This window comes from Tribolium castaneum, chromosome 1 (assembly GCF_031307605.1).
Source record: "Tribolium castaneum strain GA2 chromosome 1, icTriCast1.1, whole genome shotgun sequence".
NCBI lineage: Eukaryota > Metazoa > Arthropoda > Insecta > Coleoptera > Tenebrionidae > Tribolium > Tribolium castaneum.
Window position 1 is genome coordinate 29,188,885 of NC_087394.1, and position 16,295 is coordinate 29,205,179.

General features: G+C 37.2%; 4 protein-coding genes across 4 annotated transcripts; 3 read left to right on the top strand and 1 right to left on the bottom strand.

Moving 5' to 3' along the window:
* Positions 1–1,678: 1,678 nt before the first annotated feature.
* On the top strand, positions 1,679–5,108 carry mr (morula). The gene is made up of 8 exons (XM_008192817.3): positions 1,679–2,366; positions 2,414–2,552; positions 2,599–2,752; positions 2,799–3,057; positions 3,252–3,406; positions 3,920–4,459; positions 4,509–4,747; positions 4,889–5,108. Exons 1-8 carry the CDS (start codon positions 1,774–1,776, stop codon positions 5,087–5,089), a joined length of 2,280 nt encoding a protein of 759 aa, XP_008191039.1. The 5' UTR covers positions 1,679–1,773; the 3' UTR covers positions 5,090–5,108.
* Positions 5,109–5,620: 512 nt separating this feature from the next.
* LOC664369 (hypoxia-inducible factor 1, alpha subunit inhibitor) lies at positions 5,621–7,388 on the top strand. The gene is made up of 5 exons (XM_970376.4): positions 5,621–6,145; positions 6,249–6,514; positions 6,662–6,956; positions 7,013–7,183; positions 7,236–7,388. Exons 1-5 carry the CDS (start codon positions 6,026–6,028, stop codon positions 7,386–7,388), a joined length of 1,005 nt encoding a protein of 334 aa, XP_975469.1. The 5' UTR covers positions 5,621–6,025.
* Positions 7,226–11,885, bottom strand: nompB (no mechanoreceptor potential B). Its single transcript, XM_970373.4, has 11 exons — positions 11,470–11,885; positions 11,132–11,424; positions 10,888–11,083; positions 10,619–10,836; positions 10,342–10,573; positions 10,128–10,275; positions 9,880–10,073; positions 9,645–9,831; positions 9,335–9,594; positions 8,336–8,867; positions 7,226–8,077 (listed from the first exon to the last, which is right to left on the bottom strand). Exons 1-11 carry the CDS (start codon positions 11,617–11,619, stop codon positions 7,956–7,958), a joined length of 2,532 nt encoding a protein of 843 aa, XP_975466.2. The 5' UTR covers positions 11,620–11,885; the 3' UTR covers positions 7,226–7,955.
* Positions 11,886–12,082: 197 nt separating this feature from the next.
* LOC100142302 (zinc finger protein 260) lies at positions 12,083–16,248 on the top strand. The gene is made up of 7 exons (XM_001816105.4): positions 12,083–12,458; positions 12,512–13,096; positions 13,142–13,498; positions 13,546–14,107; positions 15,580–15,725; positions 15,780–15,940; positions 15,989–16,248. The coding sequence occupies exons 1-7, from the start codon at positions 12,312–12,314 to the stop codon at positions 16,140–16,142; spliced, it is 2,112 nt and encodes a 703-aa protein (XP_001816157.2). The 5' UTR covers positions 12,083–12,311; the 3' UTR covers positions 16,143–16,248.
* The last annotated feature ends 47 nt before the right edge of the window (positions 16,249–16,295 follow it).

Below are 16,295 nucleotides of genomic sequence, written 5' to 3' on the forward strand. Positions count from 1 at the left end.
GCACAATACACAATAATTTAAATAAACCGACCCGACTCACCTCGCCTCCTGCTTCCCGCTCACGATCTGACCCGTGCCATTGCTCGCTGTCGACTGAAGCGCTCTCGCCGCCTGCGCCGCACACCTAACCTCGGGACACGTCACGGATGTGACGTCACTTAAGTCTAAAACAAGTCATTACCAGAAATATTCACTGGAAAAATTCGTCAAATTTAGAAACATTCATACACAGAATTATTTAAAATAGAACAGCATTGATCTAAAAAAATTAATTATGACAAATGTATTTGCCTATAAACGTCTAAAATTATAAAAGTTTCGCATGCAGTCAATGGAAAAATAAAAATGCATGTTTTTATTTAAACAGAAACTGGCAATGTGAAATTTTGGTGCGAAAATTAGTGGTATCGCAATGCGTATAGCAACATTGTTTGTTTGTTTCGTTTTGTTGAAAATTCGGTAGGTTTCAAAAGTAGGGTTATGTTGTCACCCGAAAATGACAAAATTTACACTTTTATGAATTTTGTCTCCATCTCTGCCCTTTCAGAGCGTTATGATAGGATATTTAGGGTCGAAATCTCTACCTTTATTATGTGCTATTGCCAGATAAGGACAAAAGTTCAGAAAGTAGGGTTAGGGTGTATTATGCTCTCTTCTGAAGTGTTAAATTTTAACTTTAATGTTTTTTGTGTGCTTTCCTGCTCTTCTAGAGCGCTATTAATTATTATTGAACATGTTTAAGGACAGACAAATCTACCTTGAGTCAACGACATAAATTTCAGTGAGATTTATTGAAAAATGCACTTCTCGTGTCAACCTTTTCATGAAAAAGGGTGTTTAAACGTTTATAAAGGGTATGTTAACGTGTGTTGTTAACTTTACCACGTAATAAAACATAAAGTATAACTTGGTAATTTTTTACTTTAACTACTTCTGGATTTTCAAGCTGAAACTTACACCAAACGATTCCTCTGAGTGCCCTGATGACCGTACACTATGAATTTTCTTGTGCAAATTGAAAATTACATTAGAAAAATAATTTTTATTTTCACTCACTTTTTACTTGAATCGCCATTTTTGTTGATTTTAATTTGAGTTTATTTTTTATAATATCACGTTAATTTTTATTATTATAGTGGATCAAAGTGTCGTCTTTAGGTTAGACTATTGCCTACTATCGGTTAGGAACAACATGATCTCCAAAAATATAACGTAGTAATGAGCTCCAGAAGGTTTACGTAGATAGGTGCGTTTTTCCCAAAAGTGAGTTTTTTGAGATCGAACCGCAAGTGAGTCACACTGCGAGGAGACTCCCATAGACAGAAGTTGCAAACATAAGGTGCCAGACCGGTGCCAGTTTGGCTGATTGCAAGTATGTCTTTATCATCGATTCGGTGACGACTATTAGTTTCGTAAACTTAATGGATTTAATAAATATCTTTAACATTAAATGTGATCGTGTCATGTTGGGTAAAATTCTTCCATCTGTGCTGTCTGTGGATCCACCTTTTCAAATACAATTAAGAAATTTTCATAATAATTGTATTTGATAAGGTATTGGCATCATTTTGACGTGAGCAAAAATTAAAAAAATATAAAGTAATCGGAATTATTTTAAATTTGCGCCATTTTTAGTACGTGATGATGCGGCTAGATGGCTTCAGCTAGGAATTCATTGCCAACCATTATGTTCCGCTTCTATAAAAGTGTTATTCTAGGAACAGAACCTAAAAGTTTGTCAGTTTTTTACGTTCAGCAATTATTATTTTTACAATGAATAATCAAAACCTGGACTTAAAAAGTGCGTGGATTACGATTAAAGAAGCTTTTCCAATCTTAGAAAGTCCTTCAAAGATCCCTGATAATGATTTCGACTCTGCCCCTTTTGAGGCAATCAGCATTATCAAAAGGCTCAATTTAACACAGCAAATTCAGGATTTGGTCATAATTAAAATAGAAGAACGTTTGAGGAAGGAAATAGTCCCAGATTTTTGGTCCCACTTTAAGAAAACCGAGAACGAGGCGGCAGTTTTTCACGAGTTCTACAGTGTGGTTAAATTTTTGTTTCACAATTATGTGCAGCTCGATTTAATTATTAACAAGTTGATACTGTTGAGAGAAGCAAGCAATTTCACTAAACCAGTGTACAATCAAACTTGCCTGCATGAAGCTTTAAAATTAATCGTTAGGGCCGTCTTGTTATCCCAACTCCCCATTGATCATGAATGGATGATAGTAAATTTTTACGAAACGGCGCTTAAAATGCAGGACCCGGAGGAAGAAAATAGCACAAGTGGGGAGTGTGTTGTGTGCATGCAAGAGGAATTTTCCTGTTCTTGTCGTGAAATGTTTGAAGAAACTAATAAGTAAATAGTTTTGTTTTTTATTTTTTTACTCAAATATTTGTGTCTAGGAAATTGGGCAAGATGACTTTATTGGAACCGTTAGTTGGCCAGGCTCTCACTGATTTAATTTATAGTTACATTCAGACACATATCCAGAAAATCTGTAAAGACAATTTTGATAATTCGCACATTGAGAGTCTAGAAAAGGTAGAAATCAGTCGTTTCTTGAATCGATTATACGAATTATTTTCAGTGGCTTCAAACGGTTGTTATTTCATGGTTGAAAAAAATTTACTTTCATAATTCGGCAGTCAAGGCCATGGATGAGTTTGACAAAAAACTAATCAATTATTTATACAACACTTACACCAAAATACGAATAGATCAGTTATTTAACATCATAATTGGTAAAAATTATTGTTTTTGTGGCAGTCTGTCATCAAATATTTTCAGAATATCCTGATTCTCTTCCGGCCCTTGACGACCTTCGACTATGCCTTCCAAAAACCGACCTAAAACCCCACTTAACTCGGTCGTTGCAAAAAGCAATTGAAACAAGATTATTACATCCAGGAGTAAGCACGTTTGACGTTCTGACGGCTTACGTGGCTACAATTCGGTCATTGCGGATTTTGGACCCCTGTGGACTGCTTCTAGAGACAATTACTCAACCGGTTCATCAGTATTTAAGGAGTCGGGAAGACACAATAAGGTTTAATAATTAAAAAAAAATGGTCTAGTTGGCATATTTGACGTTTAAGTGTCAAATTTTCATAGCTAACTGGAATTTCGGAAAGACAATAAATAGTGTAGTTGGCCTTGAATGACATTTAAGTGTCAAATTTCCACAATTAAGGGGCACTTTGTGTACAATAATTCCGAAATAGGGCGAAATTTTTAATACAGGTGTGTGGTGGGTAGTTTGACTGAAGAGGGCCCAAATGATTTAGCTGAAGAGCTGGTCCGGGGCGAAGCCGTGCAAGTGGACGAGAACATTTCGGTCGATGAGGGGGTTGAAGACTGGGAAACGTGGACCCCAGATCCGGTAGATGTCGTCCCCAGTAAGTGTCTTTTTATCGCTTTGAGGGAAATCGACGTTGGCATTTCCATAGTTTTGAAACAGAGAATAGTCACTTTTGACAAATGATTTTTTCTTCTTACGGTGACAGTTTATTTAAATTTAATAATTCTAGTGCTTAGTCACCAACCAGCAAACTAAATTATAAAAAAATATTTATTTTTGAGTTATTTGTTACAAAAAAATTGTACTTATTAACTTGTTTAGGTGCTAATTTCCTATATTTGCAATTCATGTCCTCCCCTCCTCTCCCCTCGGTCGTGCTGTAAACCACCTGCTTATGTGAAAAATTGCTTTTTTAAACGATTTATTAAATAACGACAACTGATTTTTTCCATTTACATTTTACATGATTATTTATTGTCCTCAAGAAGCCCAAAAAGTTGACGAAACGTAAGCAACAATTATAAACCAAATAAGCTTTGTCTGCCTTCCCAATAATAATTAGACTTATCCCACGTATAATATAAATAACTAATTCCCTCGAAAAATTAAGGCAAATCTTCGGGACTTCCCCGCACTTCTGACATCATCTCAATGCTTGTCAACGTCTACGGCAGTAAGGAGCTGTTCGTCAACGAATACCGCACCTTATTAGCCGATCGTCTTTTGTCGCAATACTCCTGCGACACCGAGAAAGAAATTCGTTATCTTGAACTCCTGAAGTTGCGCTTTGGTGACTCCCAACTCCACTTTTGCGAAGTTATGTTGAAAGATATCGCCGATTCGAAGCGAATCAATCAACATATTCAGCAAGACTTGAGTTATTCAGACGATGATATTCCCATGTCTGCCATGATCCTAAGCGCACAGTTTTGGCCAGCGTTCAAGGACGAGAAGCTTGAACTCCACGAAAAATTGGTGAAACAGATGGAGAGTTACACTGGTGCTTTTGAAACTTTAAAAGGTAGCAGAACCCTGTGTTGGAAAAATCATTTAGGAATTGTGGATCTTGAAATTGAATTGGCGGATAGGACTTTGAATTTGTCGGTTTCACCGGTGCATGCGACGATTTTGATGCACTTCCAAGATCAGAGTGAGTCAAAAAGATCAAGATTTTAAGCGACTTATTTTTTCGTTTCAAGATACTTGGTCTTTGGAAGCTTTGAGTAAAGTAATGCACGTTCCGTCGACAATTTTACGGCGCAAACTGAGTTTCTGGCAATCACACGGGATCATAACTGAGCCCGAACCCGACGTTTTTTATCTACAGGAGGAACAGGAAAATAACGAAAATAATATACAGGATGATATTGTTGTTGAAGATTTTGAATCAGAGTCGGCGATGGCCAGCGCTCAAGACCAACGCGAAGAGGAATTACAGGTAAAAAATCTATACAAATTGGCTATAACTTTGAAATTACGTTGGTAATAAAGTCAGTTGTCAATGCTGCCAACCTAATTTCAGTATCATAGGTCAATCTGTACTGAAGTTTATGGGAAAACATGTTATTTTTTTTAACAGACTTTCTGGTCGTACATTTTGGGTATGTTGATGAATTTGGACACTTTACCTTTGGAGAGAATCCACCAAATGTTGAAAATGTTCGCATTCCAAGGACCCACAATTGAGTGCAATTTGCAGGAACTGAAAGTGTTTTTAGATAGGAAAGTTAGAGAGCATCAGTTGATTTATTCAAACGGACTGTATAGATTGCCTAAATAGCTTTATTTTATATTTATAAGTCTTTGCATTTTGCTACCTACGTATTCCTATGATCCTAGTCCATAACTCAATTTAAAATTTTATAATTTTTAGAGGTTTTTGTATTCAACCAACTATACGACGGAAAGCAGTTGGATTGCCTATTTTTATGAAAGTTAGCAAAATTTTGGACAGAAAATGTTTAAGACAATGAGTGTATATCGCGGACCCCAATTATCTTATGCCCCAAATATATTTGGGGGGATAATTTTTTTTATTAAAATAAGAAAAAGAGCGCGCAAAGTATAAAAAATAGCAAAAAATACTCGTTTTACAACGGTTTTGGCGCTTACGGCTCATTTTCTAACTTGGCATTGTGCGCCAAATCAACTCTAAAATTGTTTTTTTAATATAAAAAAGTGTGCTTTTTGTAGGTAACCAATTATACAAGGTGATATTGTCCATTGCCTGTCTTAGTTAAAAATTTTAGCAAAGTTTAATAATTTAAAACCGGTGACTAAAACCAAAAAGTGTATTAAGGTCACAAGAAAGCATTTAGTTACCTCTTTACTTACAAGAAAAATACCTATAAATAGTAAATACCACTGCAGTTTGTTTCGTTTGCAAAAGTGGCGATTTTTTTAATCTCAGAAAAATGAAATTTGTACAATTTTGTGCAAGTTCATAATATTAATAAATAATTTATTAAAAAATTGTCTTCCTTTGGGCTTCTACGCACTCACGGTGGTGGCCTACGTGACGTCGCGCTCGCCTCTCCACTTGTCGCATTATTTCTGGTGGGGAGTGCAAAATAGTGAATGTGTTAAATTTTTCCATTTTTTGCAATTGTGCCTCTGATAAGTAAATGTTTATCAGTTCGGAGATTCCTATCGAACTGCATAAACCCTTATCACAGGCCAGTTTCGCTGCTTGTATGCGCCTCGCCGAGCCCGTAAAATGGATGGTGATAAGAAACCATGGGACCCCAGCCAGTTGAGAAAGTACGACTTGAACCTAGAGGAAATCCCGAGACTTCACTACAAAGACCCAAAAATCGACGAATACATCAAGGAAAATGTTGGTATTTGGGTGAAAAAGCGGCGAGGTTACAAAAACATAACCTCACATTTTTTGCAAATGCGGAAATTTGTGCTAAAGTTGGTTGTTTTTGGGGTTGTAGAAGCCGGTGGTTATAACCGAATCGAATATCGTTAAGCCCGCGGTGCAGCGGTGGAGTTTGGAGTATCTGGAGCGGAACTTGGGGCACTCGGGGCACACGGTTTTCGTGTCCCGAAACCACAAATTCAAGTATTACGATGAGAAAAAAATATATAATAGGGTTAGCAACACCAAGGGGGTCGAGTTCACGCCCCCGACTAGGAAGGTGGAGATGAGAATTGAAGACTTTATGAAGAGGGTGAAGGAGTGGAAAAAGGGGGACGAAAGGTAACAAAAAGTGTTTATTTTTTATTACTTCCAGTTGATACTGTTTTCCCGTTCGAACCAGGTTATCTTATCAAATTAAATTAACGCTTTAATCTCATTGTTTGTTAAAAATATAGTAACTGCCTAACGTCTTTCTACCTTTGGCAGAATCTACTTGCAACAATCATTAACAACAACCGTCGGTAATAACATAGTCGAGGATTTCGTGAAATTTGACTGGGATTACGTTAACGGCAAACAAACCAAGCACAACTGGGGACCACTAACATCAAATTTATTGTTTATCGCAATGGAGGGCAACCAAACACCTTGCCATTACGACGAGCAAGAGAATTTTTTCGCGCAAGTGCAGGGCTACAAACGGTGCATTTTATTCCCACCGAGTCAATTTGAATGCTTATACCCATACCCAGTACATCACCCGCACGATAGGCAAAGTATGGTAAATGAGTTTTGAACGTAATTTGGGCGTTTGATTGACATTCTGCATAAAATCAGGTTGATTTCGAGCGTCCCGACTATAACAAGTTCCCCAAATTTAAAAACGTCAAGGGCTGGGAGGCTGTCGTAGGTCCTGGGGATGTTCTGTATATACCTATTTACTGGTGGCATCATATTGAGTCGTTATTGAGGGGAGGGCCAACGGTTACTGTTAATTTTTGGTACAAGGTAATTAATACCAGTAATGTAAAAATTGTATTTTATCTGGTGTTGCTATCAGGGTGGGCCAAGTACGTTAGAATATCCGCTAAAAGACCATCAAAAAGTTTCAATCACTAGAAACGTCGAAAAAATGTTGTTAGAAGTGTTACAAGACCCGAAAGAAGTCGGACCATTACTTAGATCGATGGTGCTTGGTAGGTATACTGAATGAAAGTGTAATTAAGGTTCATTTTGTATATTGCAATTGTGTAGTTAGAGAATTTATTTACATAATGCGACTGAACAGATTTGTTGCCGATATTTTAAGAATCATTACGTGTTTAAGTTTTTATTTAACTGTGATTGTATTAGATCAATTGTTAAGAAATTTTGTAAATTTTCTAAATTATAATACGTAGCTAAGCCACTAAATCAACATCAAAGACTTAACGAAATAAGTTTCAAGCTTTGTTGTTTATCATAACAGTTGTAGTATTAGTACATGAAACTTATTTATTGTTGCTATTTTATTACATAAACAATAATAGCTTTAATTTAAACGTGCAAGAACAATATTTATAGCAATTACTTTTTTCTCCGAGATACTTGTTTACAAACATCAGTCATCGTGTTGAGAAAATGTTTATGTTTATTACTTTACAAGTGATCAATATTATTTTTATAAGATCAAAATACCTGTCTACTTATCAATTTTTATAAAACATCTATTTATAATTGAAAAAATAGTTTCTTTTCACACCTTTACTACATTTTACTATGCGTATAGCATGACAATTAATTACTCAGGTAGCAAATCATCTCCTAACTCATCGTTTGCAAAATCATCAAAATCCAAAGGTTTTCCAGCACCTGTCCTCGGCCGGAGTGGCTGTGGGCCCAATGGATCCGAATAACTGGCGTCTGAAAATGGTAAAAATTTTCAAGTAAGTGGTTATTTACTTATTACATATTTTATAATAATTTACTTATTACCCCAAAAAATAAAAAAATAAAAAAAAGTTGCAAAGGTCGAAAGCTACAAATATTTTGATAGAAGAATAGTTGCTAATAATACGAGTGCGAAAACATAAACTTACAAGTTAGAGGGCTGTTGTTATGCAACAAGCGTTTCTGTTGCTATGGGAAGCGTGTTTTAAAGGTAATATTGTCTGCGCCTACCTATCATTGGTTGTCCAAATCCGGAGTCTGTACTTTCCGCGCTGTTGTGCGCCCGAATCAGGCGCGAGCTCCTCAAGTTCCGGTTGGCAGAAGTCAGTGGTCCGTGTTCCGGAACTGGGCTAAATCCGGAGCCGGCTCTAGACGATAGCCCACTGTTGCTCCTGCGGGAACTGGGGCGGCTACTATTAACCCGTTCCCTGACTTCTTTCGCTTTTTCGATTTTTTTCAACTCGAGAATATAATCCTGAGCCTCTCTCATCCCCATGTCGTTGCATAACCGGACCAGAAAGCGCAAACATTCCACATTTTCGGGGAATTTCCGGTGGATTTCTTGGTACAAGGTTAAGGCACGATGCATGTTCCCACTTCTTCGGTGGCAGCCGGCCACCATCATGTTCCACTTGGGCTCGTTGGGCTGCATAAGGGCCGCTTTTTCGAAGTAGACGAGGGCTCTTTCCACCACTTGCATTTCGATGTAGTACGAGCCCAGCCAGTTAATTACCGACAAATTTGCCGGGTAGTACCGGAAAGACTAATTTTTGTTAGTGAAATTTTTCGGAAATCGGGTAGACAAAAAGTATCCGGTTTTGTTATTCCAAAAATATTTGAACTTTTTGTAGAAAACAAGGCTTTCGAATGCAAAAAAAAACTATTTAGGGCTTTCATAATGTGTTTTTTTCCAAAATATTTTGACATTAGATTGATTTTAATGGAATTATTTTTTGGCTAATTTACTGGACAGATTTTTCTGTGGTTATACAGAGATAGGACTTTAAAAAATTTTGGTTTTCTCAAAATATTTAATCATTGGTTCGTTATTCGTTACTATACGAATTATTTTTTGGCAAATAATTCGTAACATTTTGTTTTGTTTTTCTCAAAATATTTTGTGTTTGGCTCGTTTTGTTTTGGCTTTGGAATTCCAAAATAAATTATTCAACATCGCATATTTTTAATTTTTTTCCGGATACCTTTTATCCCATCTATTGTAAAAATTACTTCAATGTGGTAGTGGTGGGCTTGTTGTTTATCACCATCGTGGTCGTACAACTCGCCCATTTTTTGCAGCGCCCCAGCGTCCGTTGGTACAAGACCCAGCAATTGTTGGTACATGTCGGCAGCGGCTTCGCTGTCACCCTTCAATTCTAATAAATTAGCAACTTGGTAAACCACATTTGGGAGAAGGGCAAGCGAGCCTGAAAATCTCTGAAAACACTGAAGGGCTTCCGCGTAGTGTCCTTGCCGTTTCAGCACCAAACCTACGAAATTTGGTTTTGTGTTTCGTTTTTATGTAATGAATTAAGCGTACCGAGGTTGTAAATTGCCTCAAAGTGAGTCGGATCTAACTCCAAGGCGTTTTTGAACGAGTTAATGGCATCTTCCGGCTGTCCTTTCGCCATTAAACACGCTCCCAGGTTTACATAACCGTCCGCACTTTTTGTGGGATTTGTTTCCACAACTTGCGCGTATTTCGTTGCATTTTCGATGTCTCCTTGCTTCAATAAATGAAATTAAATTTTGTTAATTATTTACGTGGGGGTTACCAAGTAATAAATGAAACTCAAATTAATTGCAGCGTTGATTGCAATAACTGAGTCTTTTTCAAAGGCTTTCAACGTGTCGATTGCTTCAGGCAATTGGTTTTGTTTCAAAAACATTACCGCTTTATTAATTTCGAGATTTGAGGCCAGTCGAGCGTATTCTGAATTTTTTATCGACATTACGCACCAGTCATAGCCTTTAAATGTGTTTTAGTAAAAAAATTATTATTGCTTTAATCGCTTTTAATCACCTAAACTAAATGTGTCTTCAATTAAAGGTGCTATAAGCTTAGCTGCCGTTAAAATGCAGTATTCGGCGTCCTTGCATTTTTTTATTTCGTATTTATGTAAATCGTCGTTTTGAATAGCCATAGCGATTAGTACATCTTCTGGATTGTCCTAGATGTAAAAACAATAATATTATGAATTATTTATGAAATTTTTGTACATATTACTGCTTTGTACCTGTTCAAGGTTGTATTTTTCTTCATCTTCGACTTCCAGAGGAACGTTAAGTAACATGGAAAATGCTGTTTTCATTCTATCTCTATCTTCCAAAGCTCTGCAACAGATAATTAAGTGCAAGCCTGCCCTATGACAAGCTTGTTCGCCCATTATGTACTCCAGACTTGAAATTGCTTCTTCCCATTGGCCCATTTTGATAAAAACTAACGCAATATTGTGCATTATTTTGATTCTGTAAAACAAAAACTAGATTTTTCCCAAAATTGTTAAAAAGTACCTCAGATTTTTTTGACTTGAAGACACTTGGTCCAAAGCCATGCGATACATTTTGACCGCCATTTGGAACTGGCCTTGTTTGAAATAAATATTGCCCATATTTATCTTCAAACGGTGTGCATTTGAAAACATTCGATTTTTTATGATCATTTGGTACGTGCTGAGTGCTTCTGTGTATAATTCATTGGCTGCGTACTGGTTACCAAGTGTGAACAAAACCTGGAAGCTCAATTTGAGTAACCACTAAAAAATTTTTTTGGACAAACTGACAACAAAAGTTAAATCAATATCGTGCAAGTCACTCAGATCAGACTGTTCCTGCATTTTGATCAAAACCCGCTCCTTATTTGACGCTTCTTTAGCCTTAGAGAGCGACTTCCGATAGTCACCCTCGCATTCCGCGACACACGCCTCTTCCACAAGCTGCATGATTTTTGCCTTTTGTTGCCGAATTTTCTGTTCGGGACTAGATCAAAAAAATTAGAAATTAGCAACGAAAGACAAACAAAATTACGAGTCATCCTTTTGCAACTCCAGAGGCGGCGTTGGGGCCGAAGCAGCTTGGTTCAAAGGGTCGAAAGGTTTCCCATGGGAGGTGTACCCAGCCCCGCGCACCGCCGTCATGGGCCTGTTCACCACATCGGCCCCAGTCCCTGGTCTGAACCCAGTTCCGGGTTTATACCCAGTTCCCGGTTTTTCAAAACTCGTCTGCTTAAAGTTAGTCGTGGGTTTGAACCCAGTCCCGGCCCTGTATCCCGTTCCAGGCTTGTAGGGGGTCTTGGGAATCCCGGTTCCTTGTCTTTGAAACTGCAATAGTTGGTTTATTTGATGGTTTGCAATTTTGTGACTTGCCTCTGTGGTTGATCCCAGGTACATTATGGGCTTAGGGGTTGATAATCTGGCCATTTCTGCGATTCTTACACTTTTGGTTGTTACAAAATCGTCGGTTGGGGATGACGTGTTGTTGATTGCAATGAAATCAGGCGACTCAATTGCGGTCATTTTTTCGTTATATTTTGCGGTATTTAAAGAATTAGGTAATGAAGGGGTTTCTGGGTTCGTTTATTGATTGTTTACTAATAGGTTTAACCTTCTGAAAGACTCGTTTCGTCGATAAGTTGGGGCTGAAGGCGTAGGTGTTTGTTGATGTTGGGGGTTGCCCTAACAACTCCAATTATCAACACAGGCCCACATGGGGGTACCTGTTGTTTATTATTATTTTATTCAAGGAATTACCAGTAGATACTAGTCGGTATGTATTTTTCAAGTTTTCAAATATTTTTTTATATTTTGAATCGATTTTTCGTATTTATTTTTTACAACAGCTATTGTAAAAAATCATTTAAAGTTTTGACCGTGGTTTGAACAGTGATAACAAATAATTTAATAAATTATTGGCAATAAAAGCAATATTTTTTTATTTAATACTTTTCGCGTCTTGGAAACTTCTGCAACACGCAACTTGGGCGCTTGCGCCCACCTCAGTTTGACAGTTCTTCGTGTTACGTCTTTTTCACAAACGTTGTTTTCGTAATTTTTCCAATCCGCCGTGAATTTCCGCTTTTTTCATGTTTATTGTCCTTCCGCCGCAACTCTAGCCTTGTTCTCGTGTTCGCGGGCCGTGTGGGGGCCCAGTATGTAGTATTAAGTCGAAAACACGAAGTGTAATTTGTTGGAATTGTTAATACACCAAAATGGCCGCAATCGACCCTTCCCGATATAACGAGCTGTGCAGACTTTGTGCCGCAACAACCACGATGATTCTGGCGGTCCACATATTCCAAAACGACGGAATAATAAGCCAATTGCGGAAAAAAATCGAATCTTGCCTTTCCATTCAAGTAATGCGAATGTTAGGTTAGGCGCTTGCCTCCTCACCACTTGTGTTTACTAGGTGCACGAATCCGACGAGCTTCCCAAGATGGTGTGCGAGAACTGCATCTATAAGCTCAACTTGTTGGCGGAGTTTAAGGAGAAGACGATTCTCACGGAGAGGGTGTTGATAGATTTGTTGAAGCAGATCAATTCCAGCAAGCAGAGCATGGGGGTTGTGCCCATGGAGCACGAGCTGATCATGACGCAGAACCAGCAGATCTTGGCCAACCATGGCATGGGTGGGGTTGATGAGATTGATTTGGCTCACTTGGGGCCCAGGGAGCAGCTGATTGTGGGACATGAGATCATTTTGACCCATCAGAGTGTTGATATCAATGGTCACCCTCTTGAAAACATTAATTTGAACCACCATGAGTTAAACCAGGACATTTCTAACCACAGTTTGCAAACGCAGGACTCAATTTTGGTGGAGAATGGTAGTGCGAGGTTTGCCGGTGATAATTTAGATTTAATTCCGCATCAGCAGTTGTTGAATGAGCAGTTTCGGTTGCAACACGAGTTGCATGTTAATATGAGCGCTGAAAATACCGTTGATGGGATTACTTTAAGTGGGGGTTTGGATAATACTGTGGTTCACTCAAAGGTGAGCACTTGTGCCCCTAGTGTGAGATACTTATTTTTTTTTTAGATACAACACGATGAAAATACTTATCATATTCACAATGAAAAAGACAGTTTAGATTATCATTCAAACTCTGAGAATTTAAGTGTTAAATTAGAATCTCCAAAACTTGAAGATAGCAACAGTAACAACTCTCTATTGATTGATGAACGTTTAAATCATGTCAATGAATCGGATAATCAAATTTTTTTGGCTGAAACTGCGAATATTTGTGACCAATATCAAAATCAAAAAGACGACAGTTATGAAGTGCATTACGAGACACAGTTTCTTAAGTGTAACATTTGTTTTGCTGTTTTTCCCAATAATGAGGTTTTAAATGCACATAGAAAGGAGGCTCATGGTAGTACAGAGGAAGTTAAGGTAAGTGTGAATTAAGTTGAGGTCTTTTTTTGTAAAAAAATCTCCAGGAAATCAAAACGCGATTAAAAAGAGCAACTTTACCGATTAAGAACAAAAACCCCGACAGTAACAGCGACGATAGCGGCGGCGACTTTGCTGATGATCCTGAACAGACTGAAGAGGACGAAAATGAAGATAACTTGCAAATAGCAGTGCCAGAGAAAGGCACAAGTAAGAAAAAAATTTGGTCGCCTAAAGTGTGTACAGAGTGTGGTAAATCGTACAAAACAAACTACAAATTAAATGAACATATGAGAAAGCACACCGGGGAAAAGCCGTACAAATGCAACGATTGCGAGAAAGAATTCCGGTCGAAAATAGGTCTAGCACAACATGCCGCCAAACACACGGGAAAATATGATTATGCTTGTTCAATTTGCGGCAAAGGCTTCCAGTGCAAGAGTTATTTGATGGTTCATCAAAGAGTGCATTCAGACGAGAAACCGTATCCGTGTTTGACGTGCGGACGGAATTTTAAAACGAAACAGTCGCTACTAGACCACACGAATAGGCATTTAGGAGTGAAACCGTACACTTGTGAAACTTGCGGACGGGGTTTTATCACGAAGGGTGAGTTGGTGAAATTGTGCAGTCGTGGATTATGTTAAAAGTACTTCAAACATTTAATTAATTTCAATTACGTCGGGTAAAAACGTTTAAAATGAATTTAAATTCAACTAGTTTTTAGAAAAAAAAACAGTAACGGAGAGCATCAAATTATTAAAAAAGGCGAAAAAACTTACTATTAAAAATTTTAAATAAGAGAAAAATATAAAAAAGAAAGTGAAAGAGAATTAAATTTCTAAAAAAAAAAAAATAGGCAAGACGGCAACTCTGTCTACATAATTATAACAATTTAGAGCCGAGGTTTTCAAAGATGCTGACAATGGATTTGTTTCAATTTTACTGGTGGTTAAGTGCCAGGGGAACACTTTAATGCAATTTAAACTTAAACAGTCATGGACAGAGATATGGCCTTAGCGATTTTCTTGAAGGAAATTTAATTCTGCCTATTATACCAGCTTTCCAGAAAATTTAAAATTTTGATTTTTTTTTGCCTAAAACTTTAGTGTTACCACTATTTCCCTTTCCAAAAAAATTAAACTCGTTTTAGCACAGTTTTATGAACTTTTCTATGCCATTCCTCTCGGGTTATTAAAAGTCAACTGCTTCGATTTCTTGATGATTGATTTTAAAAAATAAAAAAAATCTAAAAAAAACTATTGGAAATTTAGCGATTTTCTCCACGCCAGTTGATTCCCAGGATCATTTTACATAGGCTACAATGAGAAGACTTCCACTTTTTCAAAAGGTTTTGCCATAATTGTAAAAATAAAAAAATGCAAAAGTTTACTAAAATGACCATTTTTTTTAAATCAGTTAAAACCAACCCTATCTGATTTTGATTTGCTTTTTACGTTTTCATCTAACTTATTTTAGTTTCTCCATAATCGCCATTTAAAAATTTAAAAAAGTGAGAATTCCAACCATTTTTTTGCGTTTTTCTGGGAAACTACACTGACCGGCAGAAAAATTGGGGCACTGACTTAAAGCTTTAAAGAATATGTGCTTTAAAGAAAAAAGAAAATATGGGTGTACAAAGGTCATATAAGTATCATGTGAGCTTTTTTACGAGATAGAGAAACCTAAGACTTTTTTGTATCTTCAGCTGTATTCGTAGTTTTAAAAAATAAGGGGCACTGCGAAAATTGTTAAAATTTTGAAGTTTTTTTGAAGTTGAACATATTTTTCGATAAATATTTTTCATTATATATTCATATATTCATCCGTGGTCTTTACCTTACTTCGCGATATTTACTTTCTAATTATTCAGAACAAAAAAAAAATAGATGAAAAATTTAAGGGCTTAAGGATTTAAAATCTTTTAATTTACTAATTGGTAAAATGGGAATGAAACGAGTGAATGAATTATAATTATAATAATTGAGGAGTGTTTTAACTAATTCAATTAATTTTTTATGTAATTGAAATTAATTACTCCACAACAACACTGGTATCGTGATTGATTCGTGTGTCTTTAGGGCTCTGCAAGGCGCACCAGAAGGTGCACACGGGCTTGGACAACCGGAAATACTCCTGCAAAGTTTGCAACAAGATGTTTGTGTCGAAGAGTTACTTGCAGACGCATTTGCGCATTCATACGGGCGAAAAACCCTTCATTTGCGAGGTACTTATATTTTTTTTTGTTTGAAATGCGGTGATTAAAGTTTGATATGTGCAGGTTTGTGGCAAGGGTTTTTTGACGAAGGTGGATTTACGAATTCACACAACGATGCACACGGGTGAAAAATCGTACGTTTGTGAGATGTGTGGCAAGGCTTTCGCTCGAAGAGACGCCTTGAGGTGTCACAGGAGGTCGCATACAGGCGAGAGGCCTTACAGGTATTGGAAATTTTCGTTTTGTGGTGATTTGTTAACGGTGTGTTTTAGTTGCGACTTGTGTGGACAAACCTTTACCCAGTTTACACCCATGGCTATCCATAAACGTCTCCATACGGGCGAAAGGCCGTACGCTTGTGAAAGTTGTGGGAAAACTTTCGTATCCAGATCCACGATGATGTCTCATGCCAAAAAACACAGGTAGAAGCGTCAATCTCAATCGTAAAAGACTGTCTATTTATTGTGCTGTATTTTATCATTTACAACTTTACTTTTCTTTGGATCCACAATACACTTGCGATTAATTTGTAGTGTCATTTTTTACGTAAATCATCGAATAAACGATTTTGTAAGTGAA

Bases quoted from the DNA above. Each gene is read 5' to 3' on its own strand.
- LOC100142302 (XM_001816105.4), top strand. From the start codon at position 12,312: ATGGCCGCAATCGACCCTTCCCGATATAACGAGCTGTGCAGACTTTGT. The intron at 14,108-15,579 runs GTGAGTTGGTGA...GTGTGTCTTTAG, and splicing joins ACGGGGTTTTATCACGAAGG to GGCTCTGCAAGGCGCACCAG. The intron at 15,941-15,988 runs GTATTGGAAATT...GGTGTGTTTTAG, and splicing joins ACAGGCGAGAGGCCTTACAG to TTGCGACTTGTGTGGACAAA.
- LOC664369 (XM_970376.4), top strand. From the start codon at position 6,026: ATGGATGGTGATAAGAAACCATGGGACCCCAGCCAGTTGAGAAAGTAC. The intron at 6,957-7,012 runs GTAAATGAGTTT...GCATAAAATCAG, and splicing joins CGCACGATAGGCAAAGTATG to GTTGATTTCGAGCGTCCCGA. The intron at 7,184-7,235 runs GTAATTAATACC...TGTTGCTATCAG, and splicing joins CTGTTAATTTTTGGTACAAG to GGTGGGCCAAGTACGTTAGA.
- mr (XM_008192817.3), top strand. From the start codon at position 1,774: ATGAATAATCAAAACCTGGACTTAAAAAGTGCGTGGATTACGATTAAA. The intron at 2,553-2,598 runs GTAGAAATCAGT...AATTATTTTCAG, and splicing joins ACATTGAGAGTCTAGAAAAG to TGGCTTCAAACGGTTGTTAT. The intron at 4,460-4,508 runs GTGAGTCAAAAA...TTTCGTTTCAAG, and splicing joins GATGCACTTCCAAGATCAGA to ATACTTGGTCTTTGGAAGCT.
- nompB (XM_970373.4), bottom strand. From the start codon at position 11,619: ATGACCGCAATTGAGTCGCCTGATTTCATTGCAATCAACAACACGTCA. The intron at 10,276-10,341 runs GTACAAAGCAGT...TTTTACATCTAG, and splicing joins AAAAATACAACCTTGAACAG to GACAATCCAGAAGATGTACT. The intron at 8,078-8,335 runs GTAGGCGCAGAC...TACCATTTTCAG, and splicing joins ATTTGGACAACCAATGATAG to ACGCCAGTTATTCGGATCCA.